The sequence below is a fragment of the Gymnogyps californianus genome, chromosome 2 (genome assembly GCF_018139145.2).
Source record: "Gymnogyps californianus isolate 813 chromosome 2, ASM1813914v2, whole genome shotgun sequence".
Lineage (NCBI taxonomy): Eukaryota > Metazoa > Chordata > Aves > Accipitriformes > Cathartidae > Gymnogyps > Gymnogyps californianus.
In genome coordinates, this window is record NC_059472.1 from 43713068 (window position 1) to 43731785 (window position 18718).

The following is an 18718-nucleotide window of genomic DNA, read 5'->3' on the forward strand; positions in this document are numbered from 1 at the left end:
TCTCAAAATTCAGTTTCTTCTAGTGGTGTGAAAACAGGCAGCTGGAGTGAGGCACTCGACATAGTTCCTGCTGAAGGGAGGGCTGCAGCCTGCCTTTGTTGTGCACCGGGGTGAATCTGCAGGAGAGCTTGGTGTTAAAGGCACGTATTCTCTGAAACCTTCCTTCACGTGATTCCTCTGTTCCTGCAAGTACTCACTGAAATTTGTGGGAACCTTGGGACTGGGTGAATTCTACTTTTTTTTTTTTTTTTCTTTAAAGATCAACCGAATACAAATTTGTCCTGCCTGTGTAAGTGTAGTTCTCTTCCCCCAGGATTGTTTGTTGAAATGTTGAGTGGAAGAAACAACACTTGTTTTTTGAGTTCTTAATGGTTACAAAGGAATTAGAAGAATAGAGATTACAGTGTTGTGATCCTACTTTGTGGCAGAAGTGTTTCAGTAGTTTCTTGTTATTCATGTTAATGTGCATTACTTTGATCTAAAGCAAGTTTTCATAAATTTATTTTGCTCAAGTACAGCTACTGACTACTGATAGCTAAACTGGAAGAGGTCACTTCAATTATGCATTTTCCAGTGGTGGTACTTAAACATGTTGCTTTTTTCCCTTTTATTGCACCTTTGCTTCTGACAAGGTGATGTGTGTATTTTGCATAGGAGTAAAGAGGGAGTGGACAGGAGGGAGGAAGATAATAGCACAAATAACAGCCTAACAAAGTGCTATCTGTTCCATGCATGTAAAAGGCATGTAATAGTTGTGTAATTTTTTCCTATATAAAGTTTTCAAATTTGGGATGAAGTGTTTTTGATTTACCGTTAGTAGCATGAGTTGTGTAAAATGATTTACACGTTCTAATGGTTTTCAGGCTTCAGCAAACCTATTTTTAGTAATGGATTATCACCCTTTATAGTGCCTGATCATCTTCTCAGAAAGCTTGCTAGGGCATTAACATGATAGAAATAATGTTTGCTTGCAGTTCAGAGTTTGATTGTGCACTTGCCTAACTGCCCTGAGCCCAACTGCTCATCACTGCCTTCCTTGCCAAGGGCTCCTTCTCCTTTGGCACTGCTACTTCACTGACAACAGTTAAAACGAACTAGGGTGGCCTAAAAAGACCACCTTTGCTGATCTGGCTCATTTTGATTGTTGTAGTTTCCATTGTAGTTTAAACAGCAGTTCTGGGAGAGGAAGCCCCTGGCAAGGATGCCAGTGACAAGCAGCTGGGAATGGTAACATCTTCTGTTTATTTAAAAAAACAAAACAAAACAAAAACCTTAACAAATGTTCTGAAAGTAGGTGAATGGCTTAACAAACAAGGTTACCTTGTTTCAGGTAAAGAAGGTGATGCTGATTCCTGAAGGAATCTGGGATACAGCTGCAGGATAAGACTGTTCATTCAACAGCAGTAGCATGTGTGCCTTTTTACACTGGATTTTCTTAGATAAATTGCATTTTGTTATGACTTTCTCTGTTGCTCTTAGCATCATCATATCAGCATTCTGCACTAGTTCTGAAAAATACTTTCAGTTAGTGGAAATACAAGCAGTTCTTTTTAGTGAACTAAATTTACCTCCTTGTAAGTACTGAAGAATATCACTAATGGTTATTTTGAACCAAACTTATGGGCAAAAATATTGAGGTATGTAGCAGTTTTGAGCAGACTTGTAACTGGATAGCATTGTTAATTAAAAAAAAATACTACCACATAATTATTTTTTCTGGCATTGACATACACTGATTTCTGGGTTAGATGCAATGATGACCATAAAATCCTGACATTTTAATAATACCTGTAATTGCTTTCTGTATCTTTTCTTTGCAGATCTTCTCTGGCTTTGAACAGCCATGCTACTCTGTTGCCAAAAATCAAGTAAAGCAAATGTGCGCATTTATTCTCCTCTTGAATTTGAAGAAGGTGGTAGCTTTGTATAGTGCCTGAAGGTAATTCTTTCTTTACTTGAAGTTAAAAAGTTTGAGACTGCTGATGCATGCGTGGCAGATGCTGTCATAAATATTTTTGATCTTGATAATGTTTTTTCTTTCTATGTTTTAAATAGCTTTAGTGTTAAGGTACGGAGGGGTAAATGTTTGATTAAAATTTCACTTTATGTACATGAGGTCTCTGGACAGATTCTCTCTTAAATACCACTTCAGCTTGGAAAGTAATGTTTATATGAAAACTAGATATTGTACAAGCCTTTTACTCTGCTTAGGTGGAAAAGAGCTTTTTTTGGTGGGTGCTCCATGGTGCTTGCTTTAAGCATTGCATTATTTAACATTAGTTTCTAATTCTACCTGGACCACAGTTGCCAATATACCCTTTGTGAAAAGAAGTCTCTCTCTGTACGCATGAGACTGATAAATTCTGAAACCTAGGCCAAAGAATTTAGTAATAAATTGTTGCTAGCTTGTTCTTGGTGTTCAGCAGTTTTTTTCTAATAACTTTGTTTATAGAGTATATTCTTCTTTTTCCAATATAAATTGGAACTGGTGCCGCTGAGTACAGTAGAGTTCAAATGTAAGGATAACAAAACTCAATTCAGATCAAATTATTTAACTGGGGCTTTTTTATTTGATATAGTTCTGTTTCTGAAGCCTTGTTGTGAAAATGCATGTTTTGAATGGTTTATGTACTATAATTAATGCTTGAAAAGTGTGTGGAAAGCCACTCTCTTGAAAGAAAGCTCTTTCGACTTTCTGGATTTACTATTCTGGTAAAACCTCCCTCCTCCCCATTTTAATGGTGTTTTTGTTATTTTTCTCTATGGTTTGTCAATTTTTCTCTGTAGGCAAAGAGATAAATGCAAATTCAGACTCATTTTAGAATAATACAATTAGCTATGTAGACCTTGTGTGTGTGTGTCCTTTTCATATTTCAGGGAAAGAGGGACTTCTTATATTTCCTGTGAAGTAATTTATTCCAAAAAGTCATTTTTATAATGATATGAGAATATTGCTTAGAGGCTAAAACTTTTACAGCTTAATTTTTCGTAACTCCTTCACCATGAAAAAAATTTCAGGTCATGAGTGACTGCAGTGCTAGTTGTACTTCTGCAGCAACATTGTTAGTGTGGAGGAAACTACTAATAAACTTCTGAGCTCCTATGGAGGAGAAGAGAAAAAGGCTCAGAAGTAGCGAGTATTTCAGTGATAAAATCTCAGACTAAATCTCAGTGTTTTACAAAGCAGTTCAATGTTTTTCATCTGTTATGTACACTGGAAAAATGTGTGCTTATAGTCACTCATCCAGATGCTCGTAGTGCACAGGACTGAAAATGCCTCCAATGTATTGAACTGCAATTTCTTTCTTGATTACTCTATTTGCTATTAGTGATGAAGAAAGTAGCTACAGATTTAGCTAGTGTTGAAAACAGAGAAAAGTGTTTAAAACTATTACTTAATTATGGAGAGATACAAAAAGAAAATTACGTAATCTTAGCTATTTTAATTTTTTTGCCAATGCTTCCTTATGCCTGAGTGAAAAAACTATGGATAGGGATAGTAGTGAGCAGATAGGCTTTGTAGGTGTAAGTTGAGGAATGAATACTTACAGCATAGATCATGCTGCTGTTTGTAAAAATCTAGAAAAGATGTCTGGAAATAACTGTATCTGTGGCTTTAAAAATGCATTTCATAATTGAGAAGAGCCAGGTAATGATCTGAGATGGTAGCCTCTGCAACTAAAAGTCATCTTTTCTTTTTTTTTTTTCTTTTTTTTTTTTTTTGTTTTAATTCTCTGTAATGTATATTTTCATATGTTCTCCTAACCATCTGCATATGCGGAGGCTTACCTTGCCCATGTTTCTGGTCAGAGGAGCATCTGTATGTTTAGTAAGAGATAAAGAACTGTGGAATGTGAGAGCTGATGTATTCACCCACTATCTATCTAAAAGTATTTTTTCAAAAGCATGTACGTGTCTTTCGTAACTTGTATGTGAAACTAACACTTGAATTTTTTTCAGTTTCTAAATGATTTTAGCAGTGGAAGTTATAAACTTCAGAGACCTAAAGAAATCATCATGAAGTTATATGTATTTCTGGTCAACACTGGAACTACCCTTACCTTTGATACGGAACTTGCTGTACAAAAGTAAGAAAGTAAATTAATTGTGTATTGTTTGGGTTTTAAATTAAAAAAAAAAAAAGTATATATACTTTTTGTATACTGCGTTCTAGAGAGATGATACTCAGTTGTTTTTCAGTATGTCCGTGTAGTTATCTTCTAGGTTTTCATGTATTTGAGTGAATTTTGGGTGGGTTTTTTTGATTAGCATTTTCAGTGCCTTGCAGGTGATTGTGTGTGTTTGAGGTCCCATGAAAGAGTGGAGAGGTTGTTTACTTTCTGGGGCAGTGACAGGGCATGACCTGCTCTTAGCTGAGTCTGGTGTTACGTTTGGTGCTTTTTGGAAAAACTGTCAGAATGACTTCTGATCTTTTGTGACCTTTTATTGGATGGTGTTTTTATTTAGGAGTCCTCTGTAAAAGGTTTATTTTTTACTGACTGATGTCATAGAAGAAATTCTGCAGATTGCTTTCTCCTGTCAGTATATACTCATCCTGAAGATAATGTGCGCTCTGTAATATTTTTAGATTGGATGCTAAAGAACTGGCGTATAGGTTCTTGTCTCATGTCCAGGATGGGTAAAAGTTGGCTCTGTCCTATGTTATAAGGCTCCAAAATGTTTTACAGTATTTTACATGTAAAGCATGAACTTGTGAATGCCCAACTGCCTGAAACCTGAGCAGCGTTACAGAATCGCAGTTAAGTCCCAACAGCTTTGCTATTTGTATTTTTTTTCACTGCACATTAAAAGCATCTTGCAAATGTAAAGATGCTTTTAGAGAGGTCTAGATATACTGGATGTATTGTATCTTTTTTCCTTGTTCTCATGTGGGACTGATCTAACAAGTAAATCATGTATAGTATCATGACAGCCCATACACCTGGGAGCTCACAAAAGCCAAGCTTACCTGTTGTCTTCATATTCTATCAGTGATGAATGAGTTGGAAGTAATTGTGCTTGACAGACTTCTACCATGGATTTTGTGCTCAAATGCATTGTTTCCTTTCTCCTCAATTCCTGTTCGGAATTTTCATGACTCAACAAGTGAATTTGGATTTTGAAACTTGTTTGGGATGGAAGGGCCATAAGACTGTGTACACTGGTTGTTTTTTGTATGCTCTTCTGCAAAGCCCACTGACACTTAGGGTATTATTGAGCATGAAAGTGTGTTTCATTTGAGCCATTCTGGTTCTACTGGGTCACTTGCAGATGTGTCAGCACCCCTGTATGCTATCTGGTACATTGAGACATTCTGTTCCTTAATCATGGTGAGTGGGGTACAGCATCTGAACTGCCAGACCAGGCACCTAATAGTCTGGTGTGGGCCGACTTTTTGCTCAGTTGGATAGTTCTTTGAGAAAGAAGCTTTCCAATGGCTGAACCACACAAAATCCAAGACTATTCAATTGAACAGTTTAACTTCTTATTCTGTATATCTGTATATGTAGACTTGCTCTTTCTAGCAAGACTAACTTTTTTGAGTTCTTCGCCTATGTCCTTGTACATGGACAAGCCAAGCTATCTTCCCAAAGACCATGGAGATGGTAGGTGAATGCTTACTGTAATGCAGTTAGCGAGCACAAGCTTGTGCTCATGAGATGTTTGTAGTGAATTCATGATGTCATATTGAATCATGGTTATTTTAGATAACTGAACTTTTATTTTTCAAGTACCATATAGCCAGTAACATTGTTATACTTCCTGCCAGTTATATCAAAACCATTGATGCTTAAGTTGATTATTCACTTGATACTCTGAAGCTTTTTAATACCTTTGCACAGGTACTACCCCAGTGTGTTATAGTTTGGGTCAGTTACTGTATCATATTAGTAAATTCTTGTTTAGTTTGCTGTTTGTCTGTCTTTAAGATAAAGTCTAAAACTGTCTAAAATAAGCATTAACGTGAAGATGTCATCACCCAGAATTAAAGGTATGAGGATGGTGAACAAAAACAGGGATGGTTTATTGATCATCTGTTTCTGCATTAACAGTGTGTGTAATGTTTGTATGAATTTGTTGCATATATATGGATTGTTTAATTTCCTGTTATTAAGTGCTATAGTGCACTGCATGTACAGTAAATCAGAGTTGATTAGATGAAATTGTGCTTACGTTATGCATAATGGAGTGTGAATACTCTTGTCATCTTCTCGGGTTTCAGTAAGTCAGCTGTTTGTTCATGTAGTATATATTCAAAGAACATAATATGACTTTTACAGTTATTATTCTAAATGCTTGATGTGACTTAATCCAGAATTTCAGCATGCTATCAGATCTTCTTTGAAAAAGATTGCTGATGACTTACCAGTAATGCAGAGGCTATCTTCTTTTAGCTGATAGCTTATTAGCTGGATATCCAGAATGCAACACATTACAGCACTTACAAAACTTAGAAATACATCAGTGTGCAGAATAAAAAGTAATAGTTCTTTGAAAAAAGTTCTGCTTTGACACAGACAAGTCGCCTGTCTCTATTACAGGAATATGTACAATTAGAGACACAATTATGCTGATAGTGTTGTCTTCTCTTCCCTTTTTTTTTCCCCAGTGTGGCTGATCTGAAACATGCAATTCAAACAAAGTATAAGATTGCCATTCAGCACCAAGTACTGGTTGTCAATGGAGGGGAGTGTATGGCACCAGACAGAAGAGTGTGTAGTTACAGTGCTGGAACAGTAAGTGCATACTGCATTCTTCATCTAAACTGTCATTTATAGGGGAAGAAAAAGATGTTTTATTACGGGATTTTAAAGTATTTTTCTGTAGTATACTGTTTGCTGGATTTCTTTGCTTTGAGAAACAGATGTTTATGTATTCAGCTTATACATGTAGATTTTAACATGTTCTTAAGACACGTTACCCACATGATGAAATAATTGGTGATTGAACAGTATGTTGCCTTTACTCAGTGTTTGGTTTCATTTTCTTTTTGAGTGTAGGATACCAACCCAATTTTTTTATTCAACAAAGAAATGATCTTGTGTGAACGTCCACCAGCTATCCCCAAAACCACGTTTTCAGCAGAGAATGAGATGGAATTGAAAGTAGAAGAATCTCTCATGATGCCTGCAGTGTTTCATACAGTAGCATCACGGACACAACTTGCTGTGGTAAGTAAATTCTTACTGTACTTGCACACCAAAGGAAAACCTTTTTGTATGTCAGAGGGGAAGCTTGATATAAATTATGAAATAGTTTGTTCAAAAGTAAATAAGAATGGCATATTAGCAATGATGTATTCTTCAGAGCCTTTGTCTCGAAGTTTAAAGGTAGGTATTGAAACGTGCTTGCTTCTTCAGCATGTTCAAAGCTTCTTTCAAAAGCATATTGTAATACACCTTTATGGATGTGTATGTTTACAGCATTTGCAAAATAAAAGCAATCTGGTTGCTTTGGACCCATGCCTTAATGCTCTGCCTTATTTTCAGTGTCTTCAGTCTGCGTCAACCTGAAAACAGAAAAGTTTCTACTTGGGTTAACAACGTTTCTGAAGTAAATTAGCAGTATAATTTTTAAAAGCACCTTGCCAAGCTTCTGTTTCATCTTATATGTCTAAACAACTGGTGAGGAATTAATAAAACTGAGCTTCCTTTTCCTACAATTCACATCTTTTATTATTGAGTGCTGGCTCTTACTTGCATAGAAAGCAAACTTGTCAGAATTCCAATTTGATTACTTCTGTATTATTTTGATAGGGGGAACTAGTTCCCTGCAACATGGTCAGTAAGATCCCAAGTGTGCATGCAGTAGAAACAGCTGCGTGTTCAAGAGTGACACAGTGCCTTCAGTAGCTGGACTGATTGCTTTTCTTCATGTTAGGAAATACTGCCCTCATTTTCCTTCTCAAATTTTACATTTAAATGCATTAAATATTTTTCATGTCTCTAAAGATTATTTAAACTTCCAACAGCTGGGAGTGGGGGAATAGTTATGTGTAGCACTTAGCACAAAATTAATAGTAATATAAGTTTTTAGCATGTTGACTTGGTAATAAAGTTTCTTAGTTTCAGTGACAACTTTAATGCAGTCCAAAAGAATATTTAGCACTTGAAGTGGCTGGTTTTTAATACAGTACAGCTGAATTCAGAGAAAGGTGTTAAGTCTTGCATACAGTACGGGGTTTTTTTTGTTTTCCCCCTTGGCCTCCTGACCTGTCGGGGGGGGGAAAGTTAGCCTGAATAATCTGACCTTGACATACTGTCTGGTTTAAGGCAAGGACTGAGTCCAGTAGACTCTCCTCCTCTCTCCACCACCTGTTGACAGTTACTGCTGACTTAGTAAATAGGACCTTGAGTTATTAGGGATCTGTGAATCATATGACTGTCATACGGAGAAGAATGGATATCGACGTGAATTCAGCTAGGAGTGGGAGGTTTTCATTTGTGCTCCTTGATGAGTGTGAGGATTCTGGTTTTAGCAGCTGAAACTGAAAGTGCTTTAAAACCATTTTTTGTGAGCTGTTAAGACGATGTTATAAAAGTCAGCAAGACTGATACCTGTTAAATGCTTAACATTGATTTGATATGAAAGGGAGGCTGTAGTAATTACTACGGTCTTCATGTTTGTGCTTTACTTAAGGTAAGGGAAGTGAAAGGTGGTGGTACCCAGTCTCACATTTCTCACTGTTGTTATTTTATCTTCTTTCTTCATCCCATCCCTGATTTTGTTGTCTTGAAGATTCTTAATTTTGGTTTTGGTCTGGTGAAGTTAGTGTACACTGATAGAACAGATTTAATTCGTCTGGAGTAAGCTTTTTATATTCCAGGAGTTTTATTAAAAATACTCCTACTTAGACTTGAAAATAATTGTTAGTGCTACCTTCTCTTCCCCCTTGATTCTGAAGGATGTATTAATATGCAGAGCAAGCAAGTTTATTGCAGTGTTTCTTCTTTAAATTAATTATTTAGATCTTTACTGGCTCATTCTGGTGGCAAGTCTTCTGTAAGGGAAGCCCATATTTCAGAAATATTCTTAAAAGTCTCTGCATGGGGTATAGCTTTTATTGGCCAACTGGAGCTGTAATACTTAGCTAGAGACTGAAAAGTTTATCTAGACAGAGTGATCCTGAGCTGATTTGCAAGAAGAAAATAAATCTTTCCATACTTGATGGCACCTATTAATATTATTAAAAGATGGGGGGAGGAATTTAGTATTTAAAGGTCTTTAAACATGGATCTAAGTAGAATGGAGATTTTATGTTTAGCCTGCAGATTTATCTTGAAAAAGATTCTGTTCCCCACTTCTTCCAGTTCTTCCCTGCTTGTAAAAGGGCTACAGTGATAGTAGAATCTTTTGTGAAAAACTTAGAAATTTATTTAAAGATTAAATAGGTAGTAATATTCTTAAATCTGATACACCTTTACACCCACAGTTAATTTTATCCAAGATTTTATATCTTTCAAAACCATGGGCTCTGTGTTAGGCTGTGAAAATGCATTGGGTACTTCTTTGGGAGGTCAGGGGAATGACAAAACCATCATGTATGGTGGAAAATTAGTAAAGAGGCTATAATGACTTTAGACGTACCAAGGTGTGAAAACTGTATAAAGGAGTATCGCAGTATTGTACTAAAGCAGTTTTTCATGATGCCTGCTTGAAACATATTGAGCAGTAATTCAGAAGAAACTGAAGGACTGGGAATGTGGGTAGAACCTTAATCTTCTTCAAGGTTCACCATAAGCCTCTTGGCTGGGAGGAAGAGGGAACATGAGATATTAATCCTTCTCAAAATTGATTAAGATCTGGGGACAGCTAGAAAAGCTCTGAACCTCTGGCATTGTGAGATTGGTGCGTCCAAAGCCACACTGAGAGTACTGCATGGGAGACTTCCTGCAAAATGGGCACGAAAAATCTGCCTTATAATGATCCAAGCTTTGTCTTTTTATTGATTTGAGAGACAGTAACCTGCTTTACCAGCAAAGCAGAGTGGCAGTACTTGATGGAGAGTTTTTGCCTGTTGTAATTATTTAGGGTAATTTAATTAATTAAATTTAATTAATATTTACTACTAATACATGTACTAATACACAATAAAAATGTTTTGTATTAGGAAAATAGAAGTTACAATCTAAGTCATTGCTCATGATAGAAAGTCTTACCTATTCTTGTCAACAATAAGAAACAGTGATGTATAACTATGTAAAAGTAGGGGAGAATATTTGATAGCTACCAGTTTCTATTTAATTTGGTATCTCTTCTGCCCAGAGGATATACGGTATGATTTTAAAATCAAACGATACGAAATTGTAAACAACATATGAAATAGTGAAAATTGCTTAGAAGATGGCTGCTAACTTATTGTGCAAGAGCTCTTGGTTATCTCTTGTACCTCATGCCCTACATCTACTTTAGTAATAGGCAAACTCGTGTGGAAGATTATGAATATTTCGGAGTGTGAATACTTTTATTTCTGTCTTGTTTCTCCCTCATTTTAAGCCTGCCTGAAAACTGTTGAATTTAATTAAGTTTTTCAGCATCTGTGACTGGAACTGTACACTACTTGGCAACTATGCTGTAGAACTGTATGAAAGGTGGTTTTTTTTACCTTATCTTATTTTGAACCTTATTTGTACTGTGGAGAAAAGTGGACAGACGTTTCTGATTCACTCTTTCTGATCCATACTTTGTATACACTGGTATATGGCCTTTAACTTTCTTTTCACAATAACAAGTAGTTTAGATTCTCCTTTACCAAGTATTTTTATTAATCCATGCCTCTCTTTCCTCTCCATCATTTTTTGCCTGTCTAAAACTGAACATTATTGATTTAAATTCTGCTTTTGCTTTCTGCAATTTTTTTGCCACATTGGAGGCCCTGGCATTCTTATAGGCTTTTGTCCATATATGTATAGGGTATAGGTATATGTAAAAGCAGCCATTATTTTTTTTCCCAATTGAAACTGATTTCACTAACTTATATGTAGCCTTTTTTAGTTTTTAATACCTCCTAACCAAAAATCGTTCCTGTGAGAAACTTACTACCTCCTGTTTGGTTTTCCATTATACTGTGATTATCATATCAAGTTACCTCAATTTTTTCTTTCTTTTTTGCTTTCATGATTTTAACATCTATACGGATTTTCTTAAGTTCCTGTTGATTAACTGAGATCTCATTATGTAGAATTCACAGGATAAAGATTAGGTAGCTTTAAAGAAGCTATGTCTGTTACCTTAACTTGTTCCTTTACCAACTAAACTGAAATTCTTGCCCTAGGTTTTGTCATATGTGGTGCAATATCTTTCTTTTACAAACTTTTTTATCAGATCCTTTTTGGTCAGTGTTTGTTGCATCTGCTGTCTGGCTTTTAAATCTCAGTTAAAGCAAGTTCCAAAGCCTATTTTCATTTTATGTCTCAGTATCGTGGTTTCCCTTTGACTAAAAACTTAGCTTTGAGATGTCTGTGCCTAAAGGGTTACAGCTTGCCTTTTTACAACTAGCCTGCTTTCCCACCTCTCTTCCAGTTCAGCAGTTTTGGCCTTGAGCTGCAGTGTGTGGACAATGAGCACAGAGTGTTTGCAAAAAGTTACATACGCACCAGCTTAGGAGAAGACAAGCTGTTCTCTGCACAGCGCATTGTGCAATAAACTACGTTGTGTGAATCTTGTCTAATCTTGTGGTCTTTTAACACTACTGCTTAAAATAATTTCTGGTAGCTTAGCCTTTAGGAAAGGATTATTTATTTTTTTTTTTTAGTCATCTAACTGAAGTTCCTGTGTTATTTGTCCTAGAAGAAGGATATTGGAAACTTGGACTTTTTGTTAGTGGGTGTGTTTTGCATTTCATGTGATACTGTTGCTCTGATCATCAAACTGTCAATTCCGGTCAGTTTTTCTTTGAGAAATGGGAATGAGGATGAGAAGCTGTGTGGTCATTTCTTTTGATTGGCTAAAACCATGGCTGTAGTCATAGTACCTAGATCTTTCTTGGTTTAGTTCCAAACGCTTTGTAATACTTAAGCCAAGAAGTATAGTCATGCTTCCTGAAAACTGCGTATCTACTGTTTAGAGAAATACTCTTTCACTTCTACTAGAAAGCTGTTTTGAAATCCTCTGGAAAAGAGTTACTTTAAAATTTTAATGTTCTTTAAGGCGTTGTAATGTTTGTAACAACTGTGTAGCTAAATTAATGCTATTCATTCTTTTTGCCTAAATTATTAGTTTGATAGCCAGACACGCTTCTAGCTCCTCCACAGAAGTCCAGACTTCTTTGTAACTCAGATTGGCAATCAATCTCGTAATCTTTTGAAGTAATCGAGCTGGGTGGGGTTAAAATGGAGTAGGTTTTAGCTTACCCTAAGATATACTAAAAGATCTACCCTAAGGTATACTAAAAGATATAGCATTTGTTTTGGTTGGCCTTTGTAACCAGAACTGTTAGATCAAGCTTTAGAAAATTCACCAGGAGCAAAAGACTTGGGTGGCTTGGGATCAAGCTAGTAGAAGTTATCACTTACCTTGTACTATGGTTTGATTTCCTGGCTGTGGTGGTTTAATGTCAGCTTCTCAGTATTTTTTTTGGCGGTAACTTCTGTCACTTGACTTCTCCAAGCCTGCTTTTAATGTCAGAGCGAAGAGCTTGTGAAAACAGTACTGAAGAAAAAGTCATTAGGCTATGACTTACAGAATAACTTATTCTGTATTATGCTGATGAACTAAATACTTTCTGAGTATGTAGTAAGCCGTGAACTGTGTGGACAAGTGTCCAAAGGACACAGTCACCAAAAATGACCAATATTAAAGGAGAATGGAATAATCAGCTGTCTAATGAAAGGAGAGAAATTGCCATGAAATATCAAAGTCTCCCTCACAGTGAAGTTAACTGTTCTAATTACAGGTTTTAGAAACTGAAATCTTGAAGTTGTTAATCTAGTAGCTTTACTGATGTTTTAGTTGGAGGTGTATGAATTGGAGGTAATGGTCTTGGTTACTAATTTTGGTAAGCAAGATAATGGTTACCTTTTGTGGAAGCGTTTATCTGCTGTGATAGTATATGGGCATGTGTAATTTCACTTTCAAGGATATTTTTTGTTGGCCTGAGGTTGATTTTTAGGGCGACTGAAACCTATAAGGAGTCCTTTTTACAGGATTTCAGACACATGGCAATAGAGGACTTTGATGACTTGTTTCCTTTTACCACAGGGTTGTAGAGAATGGAAAGAACCCTGCATTTCCTGAGAACTTTTGTTCTTTAGAGGTAAGTCCAAAGACCACTTAAGACAAACAGACTTTCCCTGGATTTTTTTCATTCAGATGAGCAGAATTACGACAGTAGGATGCAAAGACAAAGTCTTGAAATTTATGTGAAACACTTTACCAGTTAATTTCTGTTTTAGATAAAATGTATTTTGTTGCTTCTACTGATTTTGGTTGAAACGTACTAAACAGAAGTAATTATAATCAGAAGAATCACCTAAATTTAAGTTATGATGATCGAAGGAAATAATTCAAGTAAACACTCTGTTAAAGTACCCAGCCAAAGATAATCTTTCTGGTGGGCCTGTGAATTTCTTGACAAATTAGGAAGTGAAGGTGCCTTTATTTACTCTTCAACATAACAGCAAGTTGAGATTAGCCTGGGTTTGTCTAGTCTTGTACTGGTAGTGGTGCTTCTTGAGGTCCACATTCCAGTGGTGTGGTGAAGCTGTCAGTGTTCTAGGTATGCTGGTATAGCCGAGTAAGATGGACGTAGCTCTATAAGGCAACTGAAGTTAATTTTTATGCTCTGTGAACCATTGGGTGTCTGCCAAATACCCTTGAGTGAATCTGTGAAAAATCAGTGACAAAAGCAAGCCTGTTGTTAGGCAGGCTTCATTTTCTGTGCTGGAGCTGGCAACTTTACTGAGAAGTGTTAAAACATATGTTGGGTTGCAGGCCTTTATTTATATGCCTGACATAATTCAGTTTTCAGACTTTATTCATTTAGCAGAGAGCTGCTTAATTCTTTTCTGCATACAGACATACTGGTTATGTGAAATAGATCGGTTTTGATCCTTCTAAAGTAGCCTGAAGAGGTCTCCCCAGAAATGTTGTCTATGGAGGTGGTAGGAAGAACAAGCCAAATCACTTGAAGATGTATTTCAGTAGTGATAGAATATGAAAGATATATCTGTGTTGTTTTTAATTTCGTAACTACTTTTAAGCTACATAGATACTCCAAAGGAAGCAGAAAGCTTCACCACTTCATTTTCTTGCTGCACACCCTCACATTTTGAAAGCAGGGTTGTAGGATTGACTGAAACAGTGTTTTCTTCTTGACCCTCGATGCAGCATTAAAAAATAAAATAAGTTTAACATAGTGATCTTGTTCCCTGCACTGGTATCTACTTAGTCTAAGACTGAAACAGTTCTAATAGGTGGACAAATAGTTACTCCATGTGGTTTGAACTTTGTTAGAACGATCTACTTGGACCCCCTGAATTCAAAGTAATATTCTTTACTATTTGAACGTAATGAGCTTATTTCATGATATTGCATAAGGAACTAGCTTCAAAAGCAGTACGGGGTTCCTGCAGACTCTAGTTGCATTTGGGTTCATTGAGGTTCGTTCATTCATTCAGAATTCTACTGCTTGCCCCCCATCACCCAGAGACAATTTCTTTGGCGCTTGGGATACACGTGTAAAAATAACTTTGGGAGGATGATAATATGGAGTGCTGTTGTAATATCTTGCATATGTGCCCTGAAACAGTCATGTCTCTGTTTAGTTATACAATTTGACTTGTAGTGTATTAGCTTACGGGTAACTTTGAAAACATGTTATTTGAAAGAAACTTAGCTCTGTTTTCAGGCTAATGAATTTTGAGCTCAGTTAGTTCAATTTGAGCTCTAAATAGTTCAGAAAAAAATCTTTTGTCTCTCAGTATCGTATTTATGATTGCTTTCATAAGGGGATTTTTTGTTTTAATGTCCACATCTCCTGTGTGTACAACAAGGAGCTGCAGCTCATCTGATGATGAGTACCTGGTTGAATACTTAGATGGCATTGGGGTATTTTTATTTTTATATAACAGTTCCTTTGGGCATGTCTCTGTTATATGAAAGATCCTGACACTTATTAAATGCCCTTCTGTTACATGGTTTCTAAAAAATAAAGCAATATTAATTTGCCGCTCTGGGAAATACTGTTGTTCACTCTCACTTTTCTAGGAGTCAGACTGCTGGGACACAAGCTTTTGGCTTGGTTAAATTTGGGTAAATTGCGACAGGTTAGACTCCTAGATACAGAGTGTCAGTGCTGGTCATCAGTAGTGTAATAAGTGATCTCAATTGTAATGATTTTTTTTTTCCCTTACTAAAATTCAGTAATTTGTGACTTCTGTTTTGTGTTTGAAAGTGTGTTGCTGAGGAAACAACCTTGTTAAAACTAAAGTCTTAAATTGACAACACTTGGGTTCTCAAGGGAGCATCAAGAATGACATATCATAAAGCTTCATAGGACAACACTAACTTGTAACTTTTGACTTCCATTGTGAACACAATAAATAGAGGTAGCTAAAAAAAACAAATGTTGGCCACTAGTTAAGAGTATGTCTCAGGGCAGAAAGTCTGGTCATATCAAGCCTAGTGTATACATTTCCTTATTACACATTTGAGCTTTGCCATGCTAAGTGAGTTTGTCCAAAGGAGAATAGAACTAACAACAGCCTCTACCCAGGGCTTTTAAAGAAACATTTTTGTTTGAAGGTGGGAGAAGTCTAGTCTTTACTTTCCCCAGTAAACTGTGATTCTCACTTGAAGGAACTGCATAAAAAGACTTTATGATCAGTTTTGATTTTGTAGATGGCTTATATTGTTTTAAGTCTTCAAACTAATGTGTGCTTCTGCATATGCTCTCACTTCTGGAACTATTGCAGTAGTTTGGAGGAAGGTTGACTTTGGGAAGAGAATAGTGTTTGTGAGTTGAAAGTAAAATGCTTGTGTACATTCCCAGGACATACATTAGAACACAATGGGGACATTCAGTTACCTTTTCAGCTTCGTATTTTGGTGTATTTTTTTAGTGTACCTTAGGGTAAAACAACCTGTTCTTTTGGTTCTTAATATGATAATTGAGGAAGCAGTAATTCTGCTTTTTTATATGCTGTGGAATTTGCCTTTGACTAACTTGTATACAAAATGAATTTAAGAAAATAAAAAATTGTTCAAGTTGTCAATATTGCATTAGTCAGCTTATGTGAATTTAAATTGTATAGATGAACTGGAGACAGTCTGAAGAAAATGACTTGCAGATTTCAGCACTATCTGGATGCCAACCCAATTGTGTTATTGGTTGATTTTGACTTAGGCAGTGAGAGCTCATGCAGCAAATAAAATAACTGTTCTTTTCAAACTGGAAACCCTTGTGCTCATGTGCACAGAAGGTGACCAAAGTTTGGAAAACAAGACGACAAATACCATCTTTACTACAAAGTGATAGAAATTTGTAATAGCTTTTGATTTCCTTGGAGTTGCATGTATAAGTATGTTTGTATGTTCATTGTTCATCTGCTGATAGCTTAGATACCAGTCATTTGAAGGACAGTGGAATTTTTGTCATGCTGGTTGAGACAAGACTTGGACTTTTAAAAAAAGAGAGGTTGTTCATAACTTTCAGGTTTTGTCAATATTAATTCTGAAATGTTTGGATAAAATGCTCTGCAGTTTTATTTCGGGAAGATAAGTGTTGTTGGGCTCTAAATTTTTTTGTGTATGCATATGTGCTGCTAACCATGTATTCAGCAGCAAATGCGTTCTGAAATATACTGATGTGTTGGGTTTTTAACACTGCTTTCTCACTGTATTTGTATAACTTGTTTCTCCATGCATGGTTTTCTCACAAGTACTATAGCAGAGGAAAGTTATGTGTTCAGTCCTAGTTTAACAGTATGCTCAACCTGCAAAAAGTAGTAAGGTTTTCTTTCTTGGAGGGTAGGTAGATATTAAAACCCAACATACAAGTATGCTCAGGAGAATATTTTCCATGTAGTATGTTATTGATAAAGTACTGAGCTGAAGGATTTATTGTATGACTTTTGTTTTACTTTCTCATTTTGGTGTTTGAGTAGTAGGCCCTTTGAGGGGGACAGCCTGTTCTCTTAAATTGGTAAACTTAACTAGTAGGAAGAGTTACTATTTTAAAACTTTGGAATTGAATATAATAGGCACTGCTGTTAGTACACTTTTAGTAAGATATGGTACTTGCCATATGTAAGTCTGTTTTAACCTGCCAAGTTGGGTGGTAATTCAATTCTCGCCTTCTTGTGGAAGTAAAATGCCTCTGTGTCATCCAGTTCTTTAACAGAAAAGCTTCCATGTTGGTTTGCATATGCCAAGTTTCAGGGCGTGTTTTAGAGTTTTGTGGACACTCTGCACTGTTTCTCATCATGTTGCATCTGGTTTATTAATCAGTGGAAGACTTCAATTAATTATCTGCCCTGCTGTTTTCCTCATGCATCTATTCTTGCATCTGATGCACCTGCGCTTCTGCCGACTGATCCTGCAGTTCATTGTCTTGTTCTGAGCTTCTGCTTGGCTCATCAATAGTTTTCTCCTTAATGGACCTTGTTTGCCAGCTCCTTCTATCAGATTAGTACAAGCGTTATTATTCATGTGTGTGTGCACTGAATATTTTATATTAGTAGCATTTAATTAATTTTATAAAGTTTTTTTGGAACGGCAACTTTCACCTGCCTATTTTGAAGATACTTCTCAGTAAATCGTCTATACATTTTTTTTGCCATCTAATTAAATTTTTTATTTGAGAATGAAGGAAGTTTTGTTGGTTTTGATGAAATTTTAAGGTGTACAACTTTTTAGCTATCTAAATTTAACACTTTTTATGTTAGTATTTTCTAAATGTCTCACTTTAGTGTTTTATATAGTTACCACAGTAATAACCTGAAGTGATTTGCATTTTGTTGGATTTTTTTTCTTTTCTTCTTCTTACAGGAAATGTATGAGGTTGCCAAGAAACTTTGCTCCTTTTGTGAAGGTCTTGTACATGATGAACATCTTCAGCATCAAGGCTGGGCTGCCATAATGGCCAACTTGGAAGATTGTACATACTCTTACCAAAAGCTGCTTTTCAAGTTTGAAAATGTATATTCAAGCTATTTGCAGTCCATAGATGATATCAAGTTGAAACTTACAAAGTAGGTTTGCCATTAAATTCAGCCTCAATCTCCAAAGTTACTATATTTTAAACTTATTTTTTGAGTGTTGTATGTCTGGTGCTAGTTCTAATTAATCAAGCATGTGTGTGTTTGTTTTGATTGTGTGTCACAGAACATTCTTTCTGTTCTATGCTAGTCATTTTTTTAACTGACATTTTTTCCTTGTATTCATCAGCACACAGAAACCTGTATTGAATTATGTGGAAGATATGCTCATTAATGAGCAGCTGTTTAAGAGCTGGAGTCCTTCCAAATGTGCACTAGAAATAGCTAGATAATAAATTTAGACATCATTAATCAACATTTTAAATGCATATTTGCACTTTTGAATTAATTGCTTTTTAATACACTTGAGCAGATATTAAGAATGATGATCTATGTTGAAAGTATGAAGTCATAACACAAACTTTGGGTGTATGTGTATACCTCTGAGGGGGTGTGTGTATATATATGTGTGTATACTTGTATCCTGCAAACTCTGGATGTTACTTCAAGGGAAATCTTTG

General features: G+C 36.0%; 1 protein-coding gene across 3 annotated transcripts in view; it reads left to right on the forward strand.

Moving 5' to 3' along the window:
* RB1CC1 (RB1 inducible coiled-coil 1) overlaps window positions 1-18718 on the forward strand; it is an 80102-nt gene that overhangs the window by 11119 nt on the left and 50265 nt on the right. For all 3 annotated transcript variants that reach the window (XM_050892888.1, XM_050892890.1, XM_050892889.1), the window contains exons 2-6: window positions 1821-1939; window positions 3961-4088; window positions 6611-6737; window positions 7002-7172; window positions 17989-18191. In XM_050892888.1, coding sequence (XP_050748845.1) covers window positions 4018-4088; window positions 6611-6737; window positions 7002-7172; window positions 17989-18191 — 572 coding nt within the window. In that variant the 5' untranslated portion in view covers window positions 1821-1939; window positions 3961-4017. The remainder of the gene's footprint in view (window positions 1-1820; window positions 1940-3960; window positions 4089-6610; window positions 6738-7001; window positions 7173-17988; window positions 18192-18718) is intronic.